The following is a 24,784-nucleotide window of genomic DNA, read 5'->3' as shown; positions in this document are numbered from 1 at the left end:
ATCACACTATTGTGATTATCTGGGTTGTGAAGATCTTTTTTGTACAGTTCTTCTGTGTATTCTTGCTACATCTTCTTAGTATCTTCTGCTTCCGTTAGGTCCATGCCATTTTTGTCCTTTATTGAGCCCATCTTTGCATGAAATGGTCCCTTGGTGTCTCTAATTTTCTTGAAGAGATCTCTAGTCTTTCCCATTCTATTGTTTTCCTCTACTTCTTTGTACTGATCACTGAGGAAGGCTTTCTTATCTCTCCTTGTTATTCTTTGGAACTCTGCATTCATATGGGTCTATCTTTCCTTTTCTCCTTTGCTTTTTGCTTCTCTTCTTTTCTCAGCTGTCTGTAAGGCCTCCTCAGACAGCCATTTTTTTTTTTGCATTTTTCTTGGGGATGGTCTTGATCCCTGCCTCCTGTACAATGTCACAAATCACTGTCCATCGTTCACCAGGCACTCTGTCTATCAGATCTAGTCCCTTAAATCTATTTCTCACTTCCACTGTATAATCGTAAGGGATTTGATTTCGGTCATACCTGAATGGTCTAGAACCAAGAAACCTGAATGCCATCTTTAACTCATCCAATCAATGACCAATTTTTAGGATTTTTTTTCTTCCAAAAGTGCCAGAAAAGTTGGCTCACTTCTCTCAACCCTCACTTCTCTTCTGTGGCTCTGCAGTCCACTCTCCACACTGCCTCAAAGTTCTTTTCAGATGCAGAAGTTACCGTGTCATTCTTCTGCCTACAACTCGCAATGGCTGCCTGCATCTTTTCAGATAAAGTTTAGAACTCTATATAGGACTTGGCAAAGATCCTCACACTCCTGCTTTCCCCCGCTGATCTCTGGCCACTCTGCAGCATTCTCCGGTGCTTGCTGGAGTCCAGCCTAAACCAAACACCTTCCACTTCCAGATGGCACCATGTTCTCTCCCCGGAGTACGTGCTCTATTAATCACAGGATTCATGACCGTATATTTTGATTATTAGTTTATTTCTTTGAATCTGCCATTAAACATGTATCCTTTGGGAGTCAGGATTATGTCTTTCTGTTTTAGTCACTAATACACTGTAGGTGCTACATGACTCTGATTAAGGAATGATGAAATCAATGAACCATAAGGAAGCTTCTACAAGAAGAAAAATTGGCTTCTGACGGTTTCCTTTTTTTTTTTTTTGATGTTTACTTTAAAAATATGGAGTCAAAGCTGAAAGGGTCAGATCTCCTGAGATCCTAGTGTTCCACCCTGAACCCAGGTAGCTAACTCCTATCTCCTTCACCGCCTTCCCATATCCTTGAAAAATCACTGCCAGGGAGAACTACTGTTACCACTGAGACTGTGTCATATTCTTCAGAAAAAACAAAAATGGGCTTCCCCAGTGGCTCAGCAATTCAGGAGACACGAGAGATGAGGGTTCAATTCCTGGGTCGGGAAGAGACCCTGGTGGAGGGCATGGCAACGCACTCCAGTATTCCTGCCTGGAGAATCCCATGGACAGAGGAGCCTGGTGGACTACAGTCCACAGGGTCGCAAAAGAATCGGATATAACTCAAGTGACTAACACACAGCACACTTCGGAAAAATGGCTAGGTGGGAGCAGAATCTTTGAGGTAAGCATTACCTTAATGGTCTCGTTCTCCTCATTCTTAGAGAAACTGACATAACTAAAAGGAACTGCCTTCCAAGCAGAAAACTGGAGTTGGCTAGTCAGCATATACTTTCTTTGTAGACAGTGTTAAGGACATACTGACGACTGTTGATCTCTGACCTACATCTTTCTACTCTCCACAAAATCAATGTCCTTCAGTTAATGTATCCATTTGTCAGAGTCAATTTACAACCAAATTAACTGGATTATAGCTTTCCTTGTTAGTTACATCTCAGCTCTCAGAATAAAATTCTATTCTCCTTGGCTGTACTTGAGTGCTCTACAAATTTGTTAACCAAGATATCTACCATATGATTGTCTGTGCAGAAGACCATACTTATTTTTTATTTACTGATTTTTACCACTTTAGCAACCTGATAATTTCTCTTTACCTTACCCACAAATTTCAGAGTCCTCTGTAAATCACTACATGTGTTAAGAGACAATTAAAGGAATATTCTCCCATACAGAAAACTTAAATGGTTTTTCATAGTTTTGTCCATTTAAAAAATACATAATCTAATTTCTTTAGGCACAATAATGGATAAGTCTATGCATTTAATGTGACTTTCCTTTTGTGTTTCAGCAACAGCACACAAAAAAGCCAACCAATCATGATTTGTTTTTAGAGCTTTACAATGTAATAAATACAGTAATAATCATTTAGATAGATTTCTACGGTTTGTAATGCACCTTCCTGCATATCACACAAACTCCTCAAAAAATCCTTTAAGGGAGTTCCTCTCACGAAGTGAAAAATAACGGCAGTGCGGCACACGTCTGAGTGTGTGAGCTGAGCAAGAGCTAGAGCTGCATTCAAAGGGGGAGTCTCCTCAACGCTCTGGCGTCAGACTGTGGTGACAGCTGCAAAACTTCATATGCTAAACAACAGTGGGCTGTACACTTGAAAGCAGAAAATCTTATGGTTTATGAACGATATCTCACTTTCAAAGAAAAAAAGAATAGAGAGGCCTGTGTATTCTGAGACGGTATCATCTCCAAAATGTATTAAATGAAAAAGAAACATACAGTGTGCAGAGATTGCTATTATCTGCTTTAAAAAAAAAAAAATGTACACACACATACAGGCTATGTAGCATAAAATCTCTGAAAGGATATACAAGTGGTGAGTGACGTTATTTCCTAAAGGGAGACGAGCTGGGACAGCTGCAGAAAATGCTGTCCCAGAAGGAAAACCTTCCTTTAAGTATATCCTTTTATATCTTTTGAATTTTATACAGTGCATTACTGAATTCAACTTTTAATTTACAAGAAAGACAAAGGAATACTCTGATGCTTTATCTTTAGTCTCAATATTTAAGTTCAAGTTCTTTATATATTTTGAATATTAACACCCTTATCAGATACATGGTTTGCAAATATTTTCTCCTGTTCCAAAGAGTGCCATGTATCTGATAAGGCTGTTCATATCCAAAATATATAAAGAACTTAAAAACAACAAAAAATCCGATTAAAAATGAGAAAAAGATCTGAATAAACATTCTTCCAAAGACATACAAATGACCAGCAGACACATGAAACAATGTTCAACATCACTGATGTAAGGGAAATGCAAATCAAAGCTACAATGAGGTATCACCTCAAACCTGTTAGAATGGTAATCAAAAAAGAAAAAAACAAAAACAAAAAACCAAGTCACAAGTGTTGGCAAGGATGTGCAGAAAAAGGAACCCCTGTGCACTGTTGCTGGGAATGCAAATTGGTACAGCCACTATTGGAAACAGTATGGCGGTTCCTCAAAAAATTGAAAATACAACTACTATATGATCCAGCAGTTCCACTTTGAAAACATTAACTCAAAAAGATACATGCTTCCCCTGTCAGTGCGGCATTATTTACAATAGCCAAGATATGGACACAATGTTATAAGTGCCCACTGATGAATGAATGAATAAAGAAAATATAATATATATACATAGTAATAAATGCGGGCTTCCCAGGCAGCTCAGTGGTAAAGAATCCACCTACCAATGCAGGAGACACAGGTTTGTCCCTGGGTCGGGAAGGTCCCCTGGAGGGGGAAATGGCAACCCACACCTGTATTCCTGTTTGAAAAATCCCACGGACAGAGAAGCCTGGTAGGCTACAGTCCATGGGGTCACAAGGAGTAGGACACATCTGAGCAATTGAGCACACCTAAACACACACATATATATACATATATACAGTAAGATAGAGAGAGAAATCACTCCCTCTTTAAATGGAATTATGTTGCTGTTCAGTCACTAAGTCCTGTCCAGTTCTTTGAGACCCCATGGACTGCAGCACACCAGGCTCCTCTGTCCTCCACTATCTCCTGGAGTTTGCTCACATTCGTGTCCCTGACTTGGTGATGCTATCTAACCATCTCATCTTCTGCTCTTCCTTCTCCTTCACCTTCAATTTTCTCAGCATCAGGCTCTTTTTCAATGAGTTAGCTCTTGAATGCAATTTTATTCAGCCATGAAAAAGAATGAAACATTGTCACTCTGTGACAACATGGATGGAACTTGAGGACATAAGTGAAATAAAACAGAAAAGCAAATATTGTATGACAAGCTCACTTACATGTGGAATTAAAAAACAACAACAAAAACCCAAATTCATGATAAAGGGAACTGACTGATGGTTGATTATTGGAAGTAGGGGGTCAGGAGTGGGCAGAAACGGTAAAGGAAGTCATAAGGTACAAGCTTCCAATTATAAAGTTAATGTGGTCACAGGGATAATGTATAGCACGGAAACCATAATTAATACTGTAGGGCATATCTGAAAGTTGCAAAGAGAATAATCTTGAAAGATCTTACCACAAGAAAAAAAATTCTGTAACTGTGTATGGTGACACAGTCCAGCCGTTAACAAGACACTGGGGTAATCATTTCACAATACATATAAATATTACATCATTACATGATATGCCTGAAACTAATACAATGTATGTCAACTATACTTCATGAAAACAAGGAAGGAAACAGGAAAAAGAGATTATCTGCATTCTCTCTGGTAATAAACTGCTACACCAAGTAGTGTCCTCTCCGCCAGACTTTAACGTAGCTGACCCAGAGACAAAGTGCCTAATTCTCCAGTAAAAAGTTAATAAATTAATACATTAATTTTTAATCTTTTAAAGTCAAAGACCATAAAGCATCTGTATCATTTAATGTAGAGCCCAATGCTCTACTCTGATTACTGCATTTCCTAATCTCATTATTCTCTTTTCTGAATGTGTATATCTACTTGTTCACTCTTTTTTAAATTTGAGTACAGCTGATTTACAATATTTCATTAGTTTCAGATGTACTGCAAAGTGATTCAGCCATACATATTTTTTCTGATTTTTTTTCCATTATGGGTTATTACTTTAAACTGAAGAAAATAGGGAAAACCACTAGACCATTCAGGTATGACTAGATCAAATCCCTTATGAGTATACACTGGAAGTGAGAAATAGATTTAAGGGACTAGACCTGATAGACAGAGTGCCTGATGAACTATGGACAGAGGTTCGTGACATTGTACAGGAGACAGGGATCAAGAAAATCCCCATGGAAAAGAAATGCAAAAAAGCAAAATGGCTGTCTGAGGAGGCCTTACAGATAGCTGGGAAGAAAAGAGAAGCGAAAAGCAAAGGAGAAAAGGAAAGATATTCTCATCTGAATACAGAGTTCCAAAGAATAGCAAGGAGAGATAAGAAAGCCTTCCTCAGCGATCAGTGCAAACAAATAGAGGAAAACAACAGATGGGAAAGACTAGAGACCTCTTCAAGAAAATTAGAGATACCAAAGGAACATTTCATGCAAAGATAGGCTCGATAAAGGACAGAAATGGTATGGACCTAACAGAAGCAGAAGATATTAAGAAGAGGTGGCAAGAATACACAGAAGAACTGTACAAAAAAGATCTTCACGACCCAGATAATCACGATGGTGTGATCACTCACCTAGAGCCAGACAGCCTGGAATGTGAAGTCAAGTGGGCCTTAGAAAGCGTCACTACGAACAAAGCTAGTGGAGGTGATGGAATTCCAGTTGAGCTATTTCAAATCCTCAAAGGTGATGCTGTGAAAGTGCTGCACTCGATATGCCAGCAAATTTGGAAAACTCAGCAGTGGCCACAGGACTGGAAAAGGTCAGTTTTCGTTCCAATCCCAAAGAAAGGCAATGCCAAAGAATGCTCAAACTACCGCACAATTGCACTCATCTCACACGCTAGTAAAGTAATGCTCAAAATTCTCCAAGCCAGGCTTCAGCAATACGTGAACCGTGAACTTCCAGATGTTCAAGCTGGTTTTAGAAAAGGCAGAGGAACCAGAGATCAAATTGCCAATATCCGCTGGATCATCGAAAAAGCAAGAGAGTTCCAGAAAAACATCTATTTCTGCTTTATTGACTATGCCAAAGCCTTTGACTGTGTGGATCACAATAAACTGTGGAAAATTCTGAAAGAGATGGGAATACCAGACCATCTGACCTGTCTCTTGAGAAACCTGTATGCAGGTCAGGAAGCAACAGTTAGAACTGGACATGGAACAACAGACTGGTTCCAAATAGGAAAAGGAGTACGTCAAGGCTGTATATTGTCACCCTGCTTATTTAACTTATATGCAGAGTACATCATGAGAAACGCTGGGCTAGAAGAAACACAAGCTGGAATCAAGATTGCCGGGAGAAATATCAATAACCTCAGATATGCGGATGACACCACCCTTATGGCAGAAAGTGAAGAAGAACTAAAGAGCCTCTTGATGAAGATGAAAGAGGAGAGTGAAAAAGTTGGCTTAAAGCTCAACGTTCAGAAAACTAAGATCATGGCATCTGGTCCCATCACTCCATGGGAAATAGATGGGGAAACAGTGGAAACAGTGTCAGACTTTACTTTTTTGGGCTCCAGAATCACTGCTGATGGTGACTGCAGCCATGAAATTAAAAGACGCTTACTCCTTGGAAGGAAGGTTATGGCCAACCTAGATAGCATGTTTAAAAGCAGAGACATTACTTTGCCAACAAAAGTCCGTCTAGTCAAGGCTATGGTTTTTCCAGTGGTCATGTATGGATGTGAGAGTTGGATGGTGAAGAAAGCTGAGCACCGCAGAATTGATGCTTTTGAACTGTGGTGTTGGAGAAGACTCTTGAGAGTCCCTTGGACTGCAAGGAGATCCAATCAATCCATCCTAAAAGAGATCAATCCTGGGTGTTCATTGGAAGGTCTGATGTTGAGGCTGAAGCTCCAATACTTTGGCCACCTCATGCAAAGGGTTGACTCATTGGAAAAGACCCTAATGCTGGGTAGGATTGGGGGTGGGAGGAGAAGGGGACGACAGAGGATGAGATGGTTGGATGGCATCACCGACTCGATGAACATGGGTTTGGGTAGACTCCGGGAGTTGGTGATGGACAGAGGAGCCTGGCGTGCTGCAATTCATGGGGTCGCAGAGAGTCGGACACGACTGAGCGACTGAACTGAACTTTAAACAAAAAAATCACAGAACTATATAAAGCTGTTTGTTCACTTCTATTCATGAAAGTTTTGTTGTATTAAAGAATACAGAGTATTAAAAAAAAATTTTTTTTTAAGTACTTACCTGCCTTCTATACTCTAAAAGAGAGTCATATAGCTTCCACCCATTTTCAGGGAATACTTCTTTGTACTCAAAAGCAAAAAGAGACTACAAAAAGTAAACAGAGTTAATAACTAAAAAAGACCTTTAAGAAGGTAATGAAACAGAAATGTACCTCTATCATACCCCAAGTTTTCATTTACTTATCTGCAAAGATATTTTGCATTGATATCCTTTTTTTAAATTGTTGTTTTAGCTTTTGTTTTGTAATTTTGAAAGTTTATTGTTTTTTCGTATTTTTCAAACAGAAAAGCACAAAGGCCTGCCACCAAGATTTATCAAATGTTAACATATTACCATAATTCCTTCAAATATCTTTAGGAGCTGTTTTAGGTTTACTTCTAAATAATGAAAGACATTACATAAAAAAGACAACTTCTGACATAATTAATTAATTTGACATCACAGATGTCAGCAGTTAAGCAGCTTTACAGATTATGCAACATTTTCTAAAACATACTGAAAAAACTTTTTATTTGGGGGATGCAATCTGTGTACCAAAAAAGAAAATTTAATTTATCATTAACATGGACAGAATGGCAGGAACAACTATGATGGAAAGTATTCGAACTTGAGTGAGAAAACCAAAATCAATTCTAAACTGTACTCCTTACTAACTGCACCACTGAGGTAATTGCTTACCTGCTTCTGGTCTCAACTTTACAATATGGATAAATAATATTTACCACCATAGAGCTACTTTGGAGGTTAGAGTATATAAAGTATTTATCCACCCTTTCCTCCTAATATTGCTAGACTTAACTCTCAGCTCTCAATTAAAAAGGAGATTTCACATACAGCTTTTCATCACAGGAACATCCTGGGTAAAAAGATGACATAATTAAACAGTGTCAGTCTGCAGGAATGGACCTCAGAAATCAGTCCAGCTTCCTCGTTTTATACCTTTAAAAAACTGGTCCCATAGATTAAATTAAACCTAAACTATACATCTGGTTAAAAGGCAAAGTGAGATTGTAAACACCAAGATTCTAGATAGCCTAGACAGGTTTCTTTACACTATACCAATAATTATAACACAGCTTTTTCAAAGATAGAAGAAATCTCTTACCAGGTTATTAGAAACAGGAAATGCGTATTTCATTAGATTTTCAAATATTGATCTCCTTGTTCGCCCCTCAGGTTTATGAGCAAATCGTAAATTCCGAATATCCTAGAAAAGAGTTAGGACTCAAGTCACCTATCACTGTTTGCTCACTTTTTATTTAATGAATAAATAAGGCAACTTGGAACTATCTTGTAAAACGTTAAGATCTGTGAATGAGGGACACAAAATAAATCAGACAACAGCTCCTGGAGGAAGGGAAACTACAACGCCTTATTAAGAGAAATAAAAATAAACACAGGAACTCTGATACAAGGTAGGATTCGGAGGACAGAAAACTCACACTGCCAACAGTATGTCCTTTCCCTGTTAAAGGCCATCTTCTGTTATGAATTTCCCTACCAAAAACCTAATTAGCTATTGTTATATATTTCATAAAGTCTTCATTCTAATTAAGCTTGGTGATCATTTTCCTATTTATAATTCCTTCCCAGGACTCACTTCCATTGGATCTTTAATTCATAAGTCTCTGGCTACTAGACTGATAAAACCAAAACTCTGCCTAAAGCTCTTCCTCCATTCCAGGTCCCAAGCTCTTCAATCATCTACTAGCAAAAATTCTGTATAGTTTGGTTGATATCATCCAGGCTATATACTCAGATATAAAAACCAAAGTTCCCTTCCCTTATTTATTTTCAAGCAGGTTTCTATACTCAGACTGAGTGTAGATACTCACATTCCAATTTAGTGAGATCTTAGCAGCACTAAAAAAAAAAAATTGGGATTAAGAATAATTTCAAGACTATTTGTTTTGTTTTCATCTAGAAAGAATTCAAAATAGCTTCATTAAACTGCATCCTGTAAAAATGAGCACAAAAACTGCAATGCACTTACAGAACATAAACAGGTAGAACATTTTATTACAAATCTGATCCAAAATTAGAAAGCCACCTTTTTAAACAAACATGTGAGAACCTAAGCTTTTTGTTTTTCCTTAAGTGAATATTTTTACAACAAACAGATATTCATAATCATTCTGTTAAACACAGAGTCCTCTGAAAGTACTGTAGCAGGGGCCCTACAAATGTTTGAGTTTACTGAAAATGGTCTTGTTCTATGGAAAAAGTTATATTTAAAATGATCAGAATTTCCCAATCACCCTCTCCATGCCCTCTTGTATCCATTCTATGCTGTATTTACTCTTATGCCACAGAAGAGCAATCAGGAGACAATGTGATTGACAGCTATTATGCTCTTAGAGGCCTTCCAACGATAATGGAAAAGCATACAAGTGATTACTAAGGCATTAGTTTCAACACTAGATTGATAAAACTTCTAAGATTGGTATAAGAAAGAATCTTTAAAGTTATGAATGTGCTGTTGCTTTTTTTTTTTTGCTTTTACATTTTTGGCACTGACAGCAAAAAGAAAGGAAAAATTTGACCTACAAGCAAGATGGACACAGGTGTACAATAGGCCATAGTAATGAGGAAGTGACAACAGTAAATATTAAATATCTATGACTAAATGTTAAAATTATTTTAACAACCTAAGGCAAGTATTAAGAGAGTGAATTCCTAGGTAGGTTGATAAGAAGTCTGGGGTCCCCAAGGAGAAAGGTGTCTGGGGCTCTTGGGGAAGAAATAGGGGTCTGGAGTTCTTAAGAAGGAGAAAAAGACAATCTGTTTTCTACATTCCTTCATCTTAATCACATAAAATATTTTTTTTTTCTTTAAGCCCAGAGCTGATGATTACACAACAAAACAACTTAAACTCTGTATTAAGGATTATATAACAACTATGTATCCTGCTTGAGAACCTGTTTCTCCTTCTTGAGAACCTTCTGACTAATCCTGTTATTTGAAAATGTACATTATGGGAGTGGGTCTGGTAAGATCTTTCTATTGTTAGTTCTAATTCCATTACCTTAAAATGTAAACCATGGAAGTGGGTCTAGTAAGACCTTTACAACCTTGAGACATTCTTCTGATTCACTGTAACAGCCAACTGAAAAAGTATACAGCTGCCTTTCCTAAGACTAGCACGGGGGGCGCTCTCTCGTCCCCGTTCTATGTCTGTGTCAGAAGCTTTCCCTGTCCCTTTTTATACTTGAATAAAACTCTGCTACACAGAAGCTCTTGCGTGATCAAGCCTGGTCCCTGGTCCCAAAGCTAAATCTTCTTCAGAGATCACGAATCTGACATTGTTCACTGTAAGCGATCAGTATCAATGCATTTATAGAATGAGTTAGATAATAAAATACACAAGGTCTACCAAATGAAGTCTTCCCCACTATTGTTTCAGAAGCAGAAAAATTATGAAAACTAAAAATAGGAAAGAGGTAAATATATCATAATCGGTTCTTTCACTACAAAGTGCTACGAGTCTTAACTGCTCAGAGCCTTATGTTTCTAATTTGTAAATTCACAACAGATCACCTTTTTATTACTCCTTAATGTTGTTTTATTCTACTAGAATGACGCTTCTAGCATGAAATCCATTTGATATTGTTGAAACCAATTTCTAAACACCGGCTCTATTTAACAGAAAGCTTTCCAAACCAAAAAAAAAATTGCATACATATTACAACATTTACCTTGCACACAGTTTCCAGTCCATAAGAATTTTCACCACGACTAGAAGCACCACCAATTTTTTCTACTCTGCTTATAACACCAAGAGAAGCATCTAAAACAAATGGGGGATCCTGAAAGAAGGAAGAAAAAAACATTAAAACCGAGCAATTAATACTGTATAATTATAGCTGAGAAAAATATTTAATTAGAAATGTTTTAATTAAAAATGATTAAAGATGAACAAACAACACACAGGTGTACAAAAAAAAATCTAATCCAGCAAGTCTTACCCGTTCCATGCTTTTGAAATATAACCTGTAATTCGTAACAGTCAGAGTTCCTCGTACAGCACCAGTGAATGGACATATATAAGTTACATCTTTGGCTGAAAAGAAAAAGAGCCCACAATTTACTCTCTATTGTACACTATTAAAAACTGCACTCTGATCTTTCACAAATAAAATTTAATAGCATTCTGACCGCTAGTTTAAATTATGCTTGAAAATCACAGAATCAGTGATTCCAAGAGACCTCGGGAGCTAAATCCACGCTTCCAACCACGCACTACAATCTGGGGAGGGAAAGCAGAACAAGTGGGAAGGACTAAAGAAACAGAGGGACATCCTTTACCCTGGACAGACACAAGAAAACAAAGGTGGACACCCTTCCTGATGGACAGAACAGGCATGGCAGTTGGAGCAGTGAGTGGAGGAGGGGTAGTGATGGTGAGAAGAGCAATCAATGTCTCACGTCACTATCGCCCCATCATCTAATCACAGTTCCTAGATCTTCTTCCCCAGTCTACTGGTTTTCTTCTGACCGTAGTCTAGTTTGTCAACATTCCTCTGAACATACAATACTTAAAACATAATACCAGTAACTCCTGACCTGATTATATTTATGGGGAAAATACTGTAGAGAAAGTAAAATGTATATGAACTATGATTTCTTAGAAAAATATAACAGCATAATAAGAGGGTATTATGTACCTGATTAAGAAACAGATGTCAAACTTTGTAGAGAAATAATCACATTGTTTAATTAAATGTTAAATGATGAACCTATCAAGTATTATTTCTTTTTAAAACATGCATTAATTAAGCAGGATAATTCAACTACCACTAGCTCAAAGTAATATTTAATATGGTAGCATATGCCCAATGCAAAGGTTTTTCTATTTTAAAATATTCATAAATCCCTGCTATGTCATCATTGCAGCAAATCAGCAGATAAAGGAGTATCTTCATTGTTCCAAGAAACTAAGGCACAATTAGAAGCAAAAAACTTCTAAAAAGCTTTCAAGGGGCTTCTGGCAAAATGTAGGAACATGAAATATGCTTAATAAGGCATGCAACTTCCTGAGTTTGCTTTCTATTCCTCACTGTGAAGGACTGACCGCTTAGTATGGAATTTGAAATGAGACTGATCTTCTAACATACATTTCTAACCTTCAAAATGGCTCCCTTGGGAATGTACAAGTATGAGCTACATTTTTTTAATCACTATTTCCAATGCATCTGCAATGTTTCATTTAGAGGGAAGCTATTAAAATTAAATAAAACCATCATTAAAGAAAGATACATAAACTTGCCTTGCATACAATTTCTTGCCCTTATGAATTTTTACCTCAACTGGGAAAGCTTTACTCAACGTTACTAAAAACATTCCTGGATTCTTTCCCGAGTCAATTTTCTTCACTCACACAAGAAAATCAATCTTATTCTGTACTCTTCTACAGGATATGTCCCTCTTAGTCCCAGTCCAAAGTGTTTGCTATAACTTCCTCTTTATTATAAAACCATGAAATAATATACATGAATGTGCTTCCAAAATTAAAAGTACTCTACCAAACAAAAGAGTTTCTAGCTATGTTACCATTATCATCATGAGGCTCTGCTTTGCTCTGTCCCTTTCATCTTTATCCTCAGGCTGGTAGCAACTAGGTCACTCTGAAGAGAGACTTTATGCCTAGCAAGGCTTGTACCAAGTAGAAGACAGACGGTGACTGGGTACCTTATCAGAGCAAACGAGGATAATCACCAGCACTGACAGAATTTATAAAGTACTTTCCACCCGAGTACCTGCCTTAACCTTCAAAATCACCTTTAAACATTAAGACCTCTAACTACCTACAATTTTCAGATGAGAACACCAGGGCTCACAGAAGTAAAACAAATCGTCTAATGCTTCAGAACCAGTGACTGCTAAGATTAGGACTTGAGTGCAGTTTCTATGACTGCAAAGTCAAACCTCCTTCGGGGGCATCATGCAAATGGCTTCCCTGGTGGCTTGGATGGTCAAGAATCTGCCTGTAACACAGGAGACCCTGGGTTCAATTCCTGAGTCTCCTGCATCAGGAAGATTCCCTTCCCCTGAAGAAGAGAATGGCAATCCACTCCAGTATTCTTGCCTGAAAATTTCATGGACAGAGGATCCTGGCGGGTTACAGTCCATGGGGCCCCAAGAGTTGGACACAATTTAGCGACTAATTCAACTGTGTTGCTTTTAAGCCACTTTTAAGCCACTCAAGTAATGAGGTCTGTCTCCTGTGTTAAAGGGTGAAATATTGCAGCTGAGGCCACCTCTACTGCTGATGTGCCCAGGCCAATACCCTTTGACTATTGCTGCTACTGTTAAAGTATTCTGCTGATGTCTCTAACACCACTGTGACTTTTAAAAAATGTCTAAACTGCAATTTTACATTAGACCAACTAAGAATGTTAGTTGGTCTAATGTAAATGAATTTTTTATATGAACTAATTTTCTATATGAGTTAATACACTCAAGGGTACTCTAGCCTCATGCTTCCCTGGTGGCTGAGACGGTAAAGCATCCGTCTGCAATGCGGGAGACCCAGGTTCGATCCCTGGGTTGGGAAGATCCCCTGGAGAAGGAAATGGCAGCCCAGTCCAGTACTCTTGCCTGGAAAATCCCATGGATGGAGGAGCCTGGTAGGCTACAGTCCATGAGGTCAAAAAGCGTCGCAAACGACTGAGTGACTTCTCTTTCACTTTTCATACTTTATATTACATTTAATTTTTTGAATAATCAAGTCTATCTGATGATTTGAATCAGAGTATTTTATTTAATATATTAGGTATTTCTCTAAATTTTGCAATACTAATACTGCCAGAAGCCAAAAGAGCTTAGATTTACTGATCTTCTCAAATTTTCCCTAAGCTCACAAAGAATCCATAATAGTTTTTATGGGGTAGACCAAAATGACTTTGAGAATACATATCTGTAAGGATGCAAAGTATATGCAAATAAATGTAATACACAAGAGCACACAATCCGTGCAGAGAGGCACAAAAACACACTCTAAGTAACATTAAAGAAGGAACATCCACTAAGCTATGGGATCAGAGAAGGTTCCAGGAACACAGGCATGACAGCTGTGCCCCAGTGGTTAGTACCCTTTAGATGGGTAGAGATGCTAATACAGCATTCAGCAAAGAGAAGAACCTAAAACACAGACGTGGGAAAGTAAAGCAATTATTTGGACAAAGTATACAGCCTGGATCACTCTCATTTATACTGTATCACATTCTCCTCATTCCTTCATTTCCTCTTCCCTGGTTCTTCTACCATATAATTGTAAAATGCCTACCAAAGCTATGTTCTTGGCCCTATTTTTACTCCATATACTGAGTTATTTTCATACTTTCAACTAATATCCGTATTCTGATGATTCCAAAATATGACTTCTAACCTGATCTCTCTCCTAAACTCCTAAAAGTTTCTCATAGGTACCTGAAATTCAACATAAATACTATACCAAGGGCTCGTGAAAATTGAGAGAAAGAGATAACACTCAATAAATTTTTGGAGATTACGCCTCTGGATCTAGTAATTGATTGAATGTCAGAGCTCAGAAAAAAAAAAGCAGCTGAAGATGACTCCCAGATTTCTGCCTTGAGTGAATGGACAACCAGTGTTAATGTTAACTGATGGAAAAAAGAAAAGGAATATATTTAGAAATACAGGTGATGACTTCAGTTTTGGATATGTTGGGTATGAGGGTATCTATAGAATACCCATGGCTATGTGTCTAAGATGCAGGCATTGTTTATCTGTATTAGGACATAGGGTCACACTAGAAGCAACAAATTTTGGAGTCATCAACAAATACATGGTAGGTAAAGTTACTAAAACTTAGTTATCATCAACCAAAAAGAACAAATAAGAGACGAAAGGGAAACAAGCCAAGGATGAAGTCCTAAATGGAGTGTTGCTATCTAAAACAGAAGATAACAAAAGAGATTGAGTGATAACTTGAAACTCTTTTATAAGGTCATTTATCATAGTGGAAATAGCATATGCTTTTAGGCTTAGAAGAGGGAAAACAACTGTCACAGTGCTAGATATAACTTTACTAGCCAGGCAGTCTCCCTATGCCTTAGTTTCTTCATCTGCAAAATGGGATCAGCATCTTTCTCAGAAGGTCACTGTGAGGATGATTAAATCAGACAGTAAGCACTCAGTAATGATAACTATCATTATTATATAGTATCATGTAGTAATAATACATAACACCTTACTGAGTAAGTAGATCAGGAGAACTTAGGATACCTGAAGTGAGTAGGGGGAAAAAAGGAATGGGCAAGTATTCAACCAAGAGTTAAAAGTAAGAAGAGAGAAATGCTAAACATGAAGCAACTAAATGTGCCATGGGCAACAACAACACAGGTCCCCTTTGCCTGTTTATTTTTACACAAGTAAATGACACTTGGCTTAAGACTTCCCCAGTGGCTCAGATAGTAAAGAATATGCCCATATTGCAGGAGGCGCAAGAGATGCAGGTTCAATGCCCGGGGCAGGAAGATCCCCTGGAGAAGGGAATGGCAACCCACTCCAATATCCTTGCCTGGAGAATCCCATGGACAGAGTAGCCTGTGGGCCACAGTCCATGGGGTTGCAAAGAGTTGGACACGACTGAGCAACTATCACTTTCAGGTTCTTTTTAAAATTATGACTGATGATAAAATTAAAGGGGACTAAGAAATCATTTACTGTATTCGCCTACACATTATTTCTCAAAAACGATGAGCACTTTAACAGCTGGATAATATTCCATTGTGTACGTATGTGTGTGTGTATGTGTGTATACCACATCTTTTTCTTAATCATCTTGCACTATTTCTTTACAGTTCTTTGATGAATACAAGCATACAACCTTTTCATTTTTTAACTGACATGTACTTGCTATACCATACAGTTAAGTTACAGGTATACAGCATGGTGATTCACAATTTTTAAAGGTAGTATTCCATTTATTGTTATTATAAAATAATGGTTATATCCCCTGTGTTGTACAATACATCCCTGTAGCTTATTTCATACCCAACAGCATGCATGTCTTAATCTCCTGCCCCTACATTGCCCCCCCCTTCCCTCTCCCTACTGGTAAACCACTGGTTTGCTCTCTATACCTGTGAGTCTACTTCTTTTGTTGTCATATTCACTAGTTTGTTGTACTTTTTAGATCCCGCATATAAGTGATATCATACAGTATTTGTCTCTAACTTACTTCATCTAGCATAATGATGTCTAAGTTCATCCATGTTGCTGTAAATGGCAAAATTTCATTCCTTTTTATGGCTGAGTTGTATTCCATGTCATACACACACAAACATTTCCATATATACACACAAACACTCCACATCTTCTTTATCTATTCATCTATTGATGAACACTTAGCTCACTTCCATATCTTGGCAACTGGAAATAATGCTATGAACACCAGGGTGTGTGTATCTTTTTGAATTAATGCTTTTTTCCCAAGATATATACCCAGGAGTGAAACTGCTGGATCATATGGTTATTCTGTATATACCTCATCTTCTTTATCCATTCTTCTGTTAATGAACACCTAAAAAGGAATGAAATCTTGCCATTTGTGAGAATATGAACAGACCTGGAGGCTATTATATTTAATATGTCATACAGAAAGACAAATACCATATATTTTCACTTATATGTAGAATCAAAAAACAAAACAAAGGAATAAATATAACAAAACAGAACAGACTCAGATACAGAGAACAAAGTAGGGGTTATGAGGGGGTAGAGGGGTTGGGAAAGGAGCAAAACAGGTAAAGAGGATTAAGAAGTACAAACTACTAGTTGCAAAATAAACAACTTACAAGGATGTAATATGCAGCACAAGGAATATAGTCAATATTTTATAATAACTATGCATGCTGTTTAATCTTCAAAAATATCAAATTACTATGCTGAACACCTAAAACTAATACTGTAAGTCAACTATACTTCAATAAATAAATAAATATCTTAAAAATACAAAAGCTATGGGTATTTTGTATATTAGCACACAAATGAAACAAAGTAAAAGCATAAGGACAAAAAAAATAACTTGAAAGTGTGTTTCCAGTTTCCAGTCCATACACTAAGTTAATACTTAGTTACTTAGGTTGGATAAAGAAAGGCACTGACATGCAAAGGACTCACTTTGCAATGGAGATGAAATATATTTATCCAAAAATTGACAAATTTATTCAGAGGAGGAAAAATAAAGAAGTAAAAAGAGAGAATGTGTTTCAAGAAAAATTACTTGTACAAAGTGACAATTCAATTTTTTATCTATTTAACCCACTATCTAACTGCAGTAATTCAAAATAATAAAATTTACTGTGATGGAATTCCACAACAGTTTTCAAAATAAGCCACCTTCTTTCAAACCAGAAAAGCAGCAAAATATAACTCAATGGCATGTTTCCATTAGTCAAAATCCAAATACAGTCAATAGGTCTAGATGGAGAACACACTGGAGGCTGGGAAGGCTGGCAGCAACGAGCCTGTCAAACAGGAAGTGTCTACACAGTGAGCCTGTTCTTTGTATGCTGAAAACACTGAAGAGTCTGTATAGTCACAGAGGAGGAAATTCGACAAAAAATACCATTACAGACCCATGTCTTTAATATTTTCTCCTGGAAGCAAGGGTGGTTCTTCCATTTCTGCTAATTTGTTAGACTCCCTCAGGACCTGGATTGGAAAAGAGAGGAGAGGGCAAGAAAAGAAACAATTTTTATTCAAAGGCTAATTTTTAATTTAAATTTCAACAGAGTATGCTTGGTCTTATTTAAAGTAATAGCATTATATCACATATACTACTTTAAATTCAATTATAAAGACTGTAATGTTGGCATGTATAACACATGAAGTTGCTATTTTTCTACAAAACATTTACTGAGTGCTTGCTTTGTGTAAGGTACTACACAAAACACTTGACGTTTTTTACTGACTCCTACAATGGCCCTATAAAGAAAGGTATCACTATCCTCATTTCCTAGATAAGGAAAAAGAGGCCAGAAGCAGCAATTACCTTGTAAAAAATCCTATAGCTAGAAAGTGTCAGAACCTAGATTTCAATTATAGTTTTGGTGGACTACAAAGCTCATTTTCTTTCCCTTCAGCCATATTCAAGTGCTTTACTGCATTAAGACTTACATAAAATCAAACTTTTATGTAGATTTAATATTTAGAGAATCTGGAAATGATGTTGATAAAGAATCTTGTTGAAAAAGAGATATTTAATAAATTAAAATCAAGATCAACATTTACTCAGTAGTTACCTTACGAAAGGTGTTACACTGGATTCCAAGAACATAAAGACACAGAATCATGGTTTTCTAATGGACTTACAACCCATAGAACACGTGCACACATGCAACTGTTTTATGCTAAGTATATCCCATGACCTTTCAAAAGCTGTACCTTTCACCTCTTTCACTGCCAAACAATAACCTTCACTGTCTCCAATTCTTTACCTTCCGTTAGTTCCTCAACTTTCTGCAATCTGGCTTTGCCACCTAACCCAACTTCTTTCAGGGAATCTGCTTTCTCCCCAATAAAAAGTGAAAGTGAAGTCACTCAGTCATGTCCGACTCTGTGACCCCATGGACTGTAGCCTAACCAGGCTCCTCCATCTATGGGATTTTCCAGGCAAGAGGACTGGAGTGGGTTGCCATTTCCTTCTCCAGGGGATCTTCCCAACCCAGGGATCGAACCCGGGTCTCCTGCATTGCTGGAGAGGGTGTGGAGAAAAGGGAACCCTCTTACACTGTTGGTGGGAATGCAAACTAGTACAGCCACTATGGAGAACAGTGTCGAGATTCCTCAAAAAACTGGGAATAAAACTGCCATACAACCCAGCAATCCCACTGCTGGGCATACACACTGAGGAAACCAGAATTGAAAGAGACACGTGTACCCCAATGTTCATCACAGCACTGTTTATAATAGCCAGGACATGGAAGCAACCTAGATGTCCATCAACAGACGAATGGATAAGGAAGCTCTGGTACATGTACACAATGGAATATTACTCAGCCATTAAAAAGAATACATTTGAATCAGTTCTATTGAGATGGATGAAACTGGAGCCCATTATACAGAGTGAAGTAAGCCAGAAAGAAAAACACTAATACAGTATACTAATGCATATATATGGAATTTAAAAGATGGTAATGATAACCCTATATGCGAGACAGAATAAGAGACACAGATGCATAGAACAGTCTTAAGGACTCTGAGGGAGAAGGTGAAGGTAGGACGTTCTGAGAGAATAGCATTGAAACATGTATATTATCATATGTGAAACAGAACACCATTCCAGGTTCGATGCATGAGACAAATGCTCAGGGCTGGGGCAATGGGATGACCCAGAGGGATGGGATGGGGGTTCAGGATGGGGAACACATGTAAACCCATGGCTGATTCAAGTCAGTGTATGGCAAAAACCACTACAATATTGTAAAGTAATCAGCCCCCAACTAAAATAAATAAATTTATTTAAAAAAAAGAGAGAGAAAAGACACAGAGAAATGCATGTCAGTAGTCCATGTCGAGAACTGTAGGCTCTCTCATACTCTCTGGCTAGAACATCAGAGAGCAAGACAATGAAGAGAAGCAAGATGGACAGCACTGTTTGGAAAATCTGCACCAGATGACAGACTTTTAATAACAGGTATACACTGGAGGTTATACACGAACAACTCACTTAGAGCTCAAGATACTGACATAAAAAGAAACTCAAACAACTGAACAAGGCAGGCCAAGGGCAATCCAGACACTTTGTTTACTGGCAAACACTGACTCTGACAAATCTATCTGTAACAAAACAAGAGGAAAGGGCGGGGGGGGGGGGGGAGCCTAGAAAAAAAGATTGACAAGAAGTATCAGCTTGAATTTCTATAAGCATTAGTAAGAAACAATTTGTAAGCTATCTGCATACCTAAAAAGAAATTAGCCATACCCCCTAGGAAACAGGAACAGAAAGGAGAGACAGAAACTAAGAAATGGGTAAAATAAGGAACTGCTTACAGAAAATTTTAATGTAATAGCAGAAATAAAATCTGTGCTGGTATTAATAAAGAATTGAATGAATTATTCAGAAAGCAGCATTTATGTAGAGGGCAAACATGGAAAGTCCTCTAAGAATCTGTAGAAAAGAAGAGACGTAAAAATCATGAGGGAAGATGATAACCGATAAAATAGTTCTATTCCCTAAAGGAAAAAACTAAAACTGGTTAAAAGCAATAATCCAATATGTAACTGAAGAACATGTTTTTGAAATGAATAAAGATATTCTATGTTTGCTGATCAGACTAGTTTACCGTGTTCCAAATAAAAAAAATCAATGAACAGAGACATATATGGGTGCATCTTGGCAAAAATTTTTGAACTGTAATTAAAAGACAAACTATGAATACATAGACAAAATTTTTTTAAAAGAGAATTTACATACAAAAGCAAATCCCAGCTACCTTCAGGTTTCTCTGTAAAACTATATCTGAGAATACAATAGGAGAATGTTATTGGATTCTTAAAGGAAAAGTCTGTGATCGCTCTAATATGAAAGTCATTCTCAGATACACCAAGTCAACAAAAATATAGCGCATGTGTCCTGCTTTTGAAAAAAAGAAAAAGAAATTACTTGAGGCAGTAATTAAGCTGAAAAGGGGGAATGAACATTAAAATATATATAATAAATTTCTGGTATCCAGCAGAGACAAGTTTTATATCCTAACTACCTTGCAGTCAAAAAAAACGAAAACCAAAGAACACTTACTGCCACCGTACAACTCTTGAGTCTTAGTTTCATCATTTATATTATTAAGGTAATATTAATACCCACCTTACAAGTTTGTGAATATGAAATGAGATCACTGCATCATAAAGGGACTTGCAAGGTGCTATTAAAATGTAAGAAACACTTATTCACTTAACAGAAGCATCAACATAATTTGCACTGTCTCTTGTCACAATGGCTTATTCACATGTGCTTTATTCCTCTGCTGTAAAATACACAAGGATTAATATTTGAGATAGGATGTCATAAAGGGAACCATATATTTAACTCTTCAACTATTAAACTCCTAGACTTAGCTACAGAATAGCAAGCAACTTACTGTTCTGAAGAAAGCAGCAAGAGGAGTGATGTAGTCATGGTAGCATAAGACGTCTCTTGTTTTTGTTGCCCTTTAACATCTAAAATTTGGCATCTAACAATGAACAAAAGTGCCTCAGGGGAGCTATGGAACCCAGCATCATACGCTGAAGGACCTAGAAGGAGCCTCATCCACCTGTGCAATGCGTAACCAGCAGAAAGAACCTGGTACAGGATGTGGAGCCAGCAGGAGCCTGTGAGCTGACTCCAACCCCTCTGAACTGCAGTACCTGGAAAACAAGGACTTGGGCAGATACCCACATATGAGAAAGCCTTTACGGAAGTTCAGGCTTCTAAAGGAGTTAGAACATCAGAACAACAAGAAAAATACAAGTGTGGACATTAGAGTGGGTAGGAAGACTTTGCCAGTATCACCCTTTCCAAGAACATAAACCAGACCAACAAAAAGCATCTCAGCTAGTAAATATCAGAGGCGGTTAACTTACTTCAAGTGCCAAAACAGCACTGTAAAACTACAAGGGACGTGAAGAATAAGGGAAACCTGACAATACCAGGTTCACCAACTTGATGGACATGGGTTTGGGTAGACTCCGGAAGTTGGTGATGGACAGAGAGGCCTGGCGTGCTGCAATTCATGGGGTCACAAAGAGTCGGACACGACTGAGCGACTGAACTGAACTGACAATACCAGAAGATCATAATCGTCCTCTAGCAACTTAAGGCAAAGACACAGAGAAATGTGTTTATCCTATAAAGAATTCAAAATAGCCATCTCGAAGAAACTCAATGAGCTACAAGAAAATAAAGAGACAACGTAACAAAATCTGAAAAATAACACATGATCAAAAGGAGAACTAAACAGAGACAAATCATTAAAAGAACTAAACATAGATTCTGGAGCTAAAGAATTCAAAGAATGAAATGAAGAATGTAAGAGAAAGCATCTACAGCAGAACAGAACCAGCAGAAGACAGAATCCACGGTTAGAGGACAGAACTTTGAAATAACCCTGTAGAGGAAAACAAAGAAAAAAGAATGAAAAAGAATAAAAAGGGTCTATGTGATCTACAGGACACCACCAAGAATAAACAGCAGAATCATTAGAGTTCCAGAAGGAGAACATAAAGGAAAGGGGTAATAAAGTTCATTAAAAAAAAATAATAATGGCTGAGAATTTCCCAAACCTGGAGAGAAGGCTGCACATCCAAGTTCATGAAGCTAAGAGATTCCCCCCATTATCTCTAAGCCACATTATAATGAAACTTGCAAAAATCAAAGGCAAACAGAAAATCCTAATCCCAGTAAAATAAAGACTGTAACCTACAAAGTAAGCCCCAATAGGCTATCAGCAGATTTCCAAGCAGAAACCTTACAGGTGAAGAGAGTGTGGAATGAATGATATTCCACATTTCTTTTATTCAAAGAAAGAAACTACCAGCTAAGAATACTCTATCCAAAAAAGGTATCCTTCAAAAATGAAGAAGAAATAAAAACTTTCCCAGATGAATAAAGGTTAGGTCTATCACACAAAACCATCACTACTAGATCTGCCTTACCAAAAAACAAAGGCGGCAAAGAGTTCAAGTTGAAATGAAAAGACACTAATAGTAACATGAAAACATATGAAAATGTACAACTCACTGATAAAAGTAAAGATACAGTGAGATTCAGAACACTCATTCTGTAATAGGATGGGTACATTAACCACTTAATTTTAAACATATTATACAGTTTAAAGGAAACGACAAATAACTAGAGCCAGTATAATTTCTTCATGAATATACAATATAAAAAGAGGTAAATTTTGACATTAAAATAAAAAGCTCAATACAATCCCTATCAAAATTCCACTGACATTTTTCAATAGAAATAGAAAGATCTTTTGTATTAAACCACAAAAGATCTTGAATAGCCAAAGAAATCTGCAGAAAGAACACAGTTGGAGGCATCATACTTCCTGATTTCAAACTATATTACAAAGCTACAGTAATCAAAGCAGTATGGTATTGGCATTAGAAAAATATATAGATCAACAGAATGGGATAGACAGCACACAAATAAACCCACTAATATATGGTCAATTAATTTACCACAAAGTTGCCAAGAATATACAATGAGGAAAGGACAGTCTCTTTAATAAATAGTGCTGAGAAAACTGGACAGTCAAATGCAAAAGAGTGAAATTGGACTCCTATCTTACACCAAACACAAGAATCAACCCAAAAGGAATTAAAGACTTGAACTTAAGACCTGAAGGCAAAAAATTCGCAGAAGAAAATATAGAGGACAAGCTCCTTGACATCAGTCCTTGCAATGATTTTTTTGGATTTGACACTCTCTCTCTCACACACACACACACAAAGGCAACAAAAGAAAAAATAAACAAGTGGGACTATATCAAACTAAGGACTTCTGCACAAGGGAAACTATCAACAAAATAAAAGACAACCTACCAAATGAGAGAAAATATTTGCAAATCACATATTTGATAAGAGGTTAATATTCAACGTACAGAGAATTCATATAACTCAGTAGTGTGTTTGGAAATTTTTATAATAAAACACATGAAGGGAGGAGAGTAAGGATATTAAACTTGACCAGTCATCTAAAGGAAAACTACTGCAGGTCTCTGACAGAGGTAAATGGCATGGTCAAAGAGGTGCACAAAACTGATATGATAAAAGATGAAAAGATAACAGTCTAGGAGAGAAACACCAAAATCCTAAATTAGTCCATGATAAGAGAAAGAGGGATAAGAGATAAACTGTTGGAGGAAGTGATCAAATTTGACCCTAGGTTTATAAAACAGATGCAAACAATTATTTTGTAATGCATGATGATTTTTACTTGAAGAGAACTGCATTTCAGATATGTCAGTAATGAAAAAGGAAACACAGATTAAATGAAAAAAGGAGTTAAGGTCAAAACAAAGGTCAATTCAAAAACACAAGGGTCCTACCTTCCTAAAATGAGAGTAGAGAAACTAAGACAGCAAAGCCAGACTGATTCATCAGGCGTGTCAGCACTCACATGCAAATATCTTCAGCAGAGAGTAGTTATGTAACACTCAGATATGAGAGGAAGAGAGACATTCCCCTCAGGAGACACCCTCTGGAATACATAAGATGTGTTCTCCTACTGAACCAAAGCCCTGTTACTAACTGGCTATCCAATGTGTTTCCAGTCAGCTGTATTAGATGCCGACTTGACTCAGGAGCTCTGACTCTATCAATAGATGATGTTGTTCAGTGGCTCAACTGTCTGACTCTGCAACCCCACAGACTGCAGCACATCAGGCTCCTCTGTCGTCCACCATCAATAAAGATTACATAAAATCTGCTCTTTAATAGCAGTTAATACAATATTTAACCCTTTTCAAGGAAAGTCTATTGAACACATGAAAATCTTGCTGGTGGAAACAAACAAAAAAAAAAACCCACATAGACTGAAATTT

The 24,784-nt window shown here is 37.3% G+C and overlaps 1 protein-coding gene, 1 long non-coding RNA gene and 1 other non-coding gene across 34 annotated transcripts in view; 1 reads left to right on the top strand and 2 right to left on the bottom strand.

The window, feature by feature from the left end:
* Nucleotides 1-24,784, bottom strand: part of MTMR2 (myotubularin related protein 2) — a 103,803-nt gene that overhangs the window by 25,778 nt on the left and 53,241 nt on the right. For 26 of the 32 annotated variants that reach the window (XM_081545409.1, XM_081545410.1, XM_081545428.1 and 23 more), the window contains 5 exons: nt 17,828-17,903; nt 11,189-11,283; nt 10,919-11,029; nt 8,329-8,430; nt 7,224-7,307 (listed from right to left, as the gene is read on the bottom strand). In XM_081545409.1, the coding sequence (XP_081401535.1) occupies nt 7,224-7,307; nt 8,329-8,430; nt 10,919-11,029; nt 11,189-11,283; nt 17,828-17,903 (468 nt within the window). The remainder of the gene's footprint in view (nt 1-7,223; nt 7,308-8,328; nt 8,431-10,918; nt 11,030-11,188; nt 11,284-17,827; nt 17,904-24,784) is intronic. The other 6 variants (XM_081545432.1, XM_081545431.1, XM_081545430.1 and 3 more) reach the window with 3 other exon arrangements.
* Nucleotides 1,157-4,408, bottom strand: LOC145527423 (uncharacterized). Its single transcript, XR_014069740.1, has 2 exons — nt 3,975-4,408; nt 1,157-3,746 (listed from the first exon to the last, which is right to left on the bottom strand). It is a non-coding gene; the product is annotated as an uncharacterized LOC145527423 (long non-coding RNA).
* On the top strand, nt 13,705-13,776 carry TRNAC-GCA (transfer RNA cysteine (anticodon GCA)). Its single transcript has one exon. It is a non-coding gene; the product is annotated as a tRNA-Cys (tRNA).

This window comes from Giraffa tippelskirchi, chromosome 11 (genome assembly GCF_054371585.1).
Source record: "Giraffa tippelskirchi isolate mGirTip1 chromosome 11, T2T-mGirTip1v1.2.pri, whole genome shotgun sequence".
Classification (NCBI taxonomy): Eukaryota; Metazoa; Chordata; class Mammalia; order Artiodactyla; family Giraffidae; genus Giraffa; species Giraffa tippelskirchi.
The sequence above is the reverse complement of the archived record's forward strand: the minus strand, read 5'-3'. Positions and strand labels throughout refer to the sequence as shown.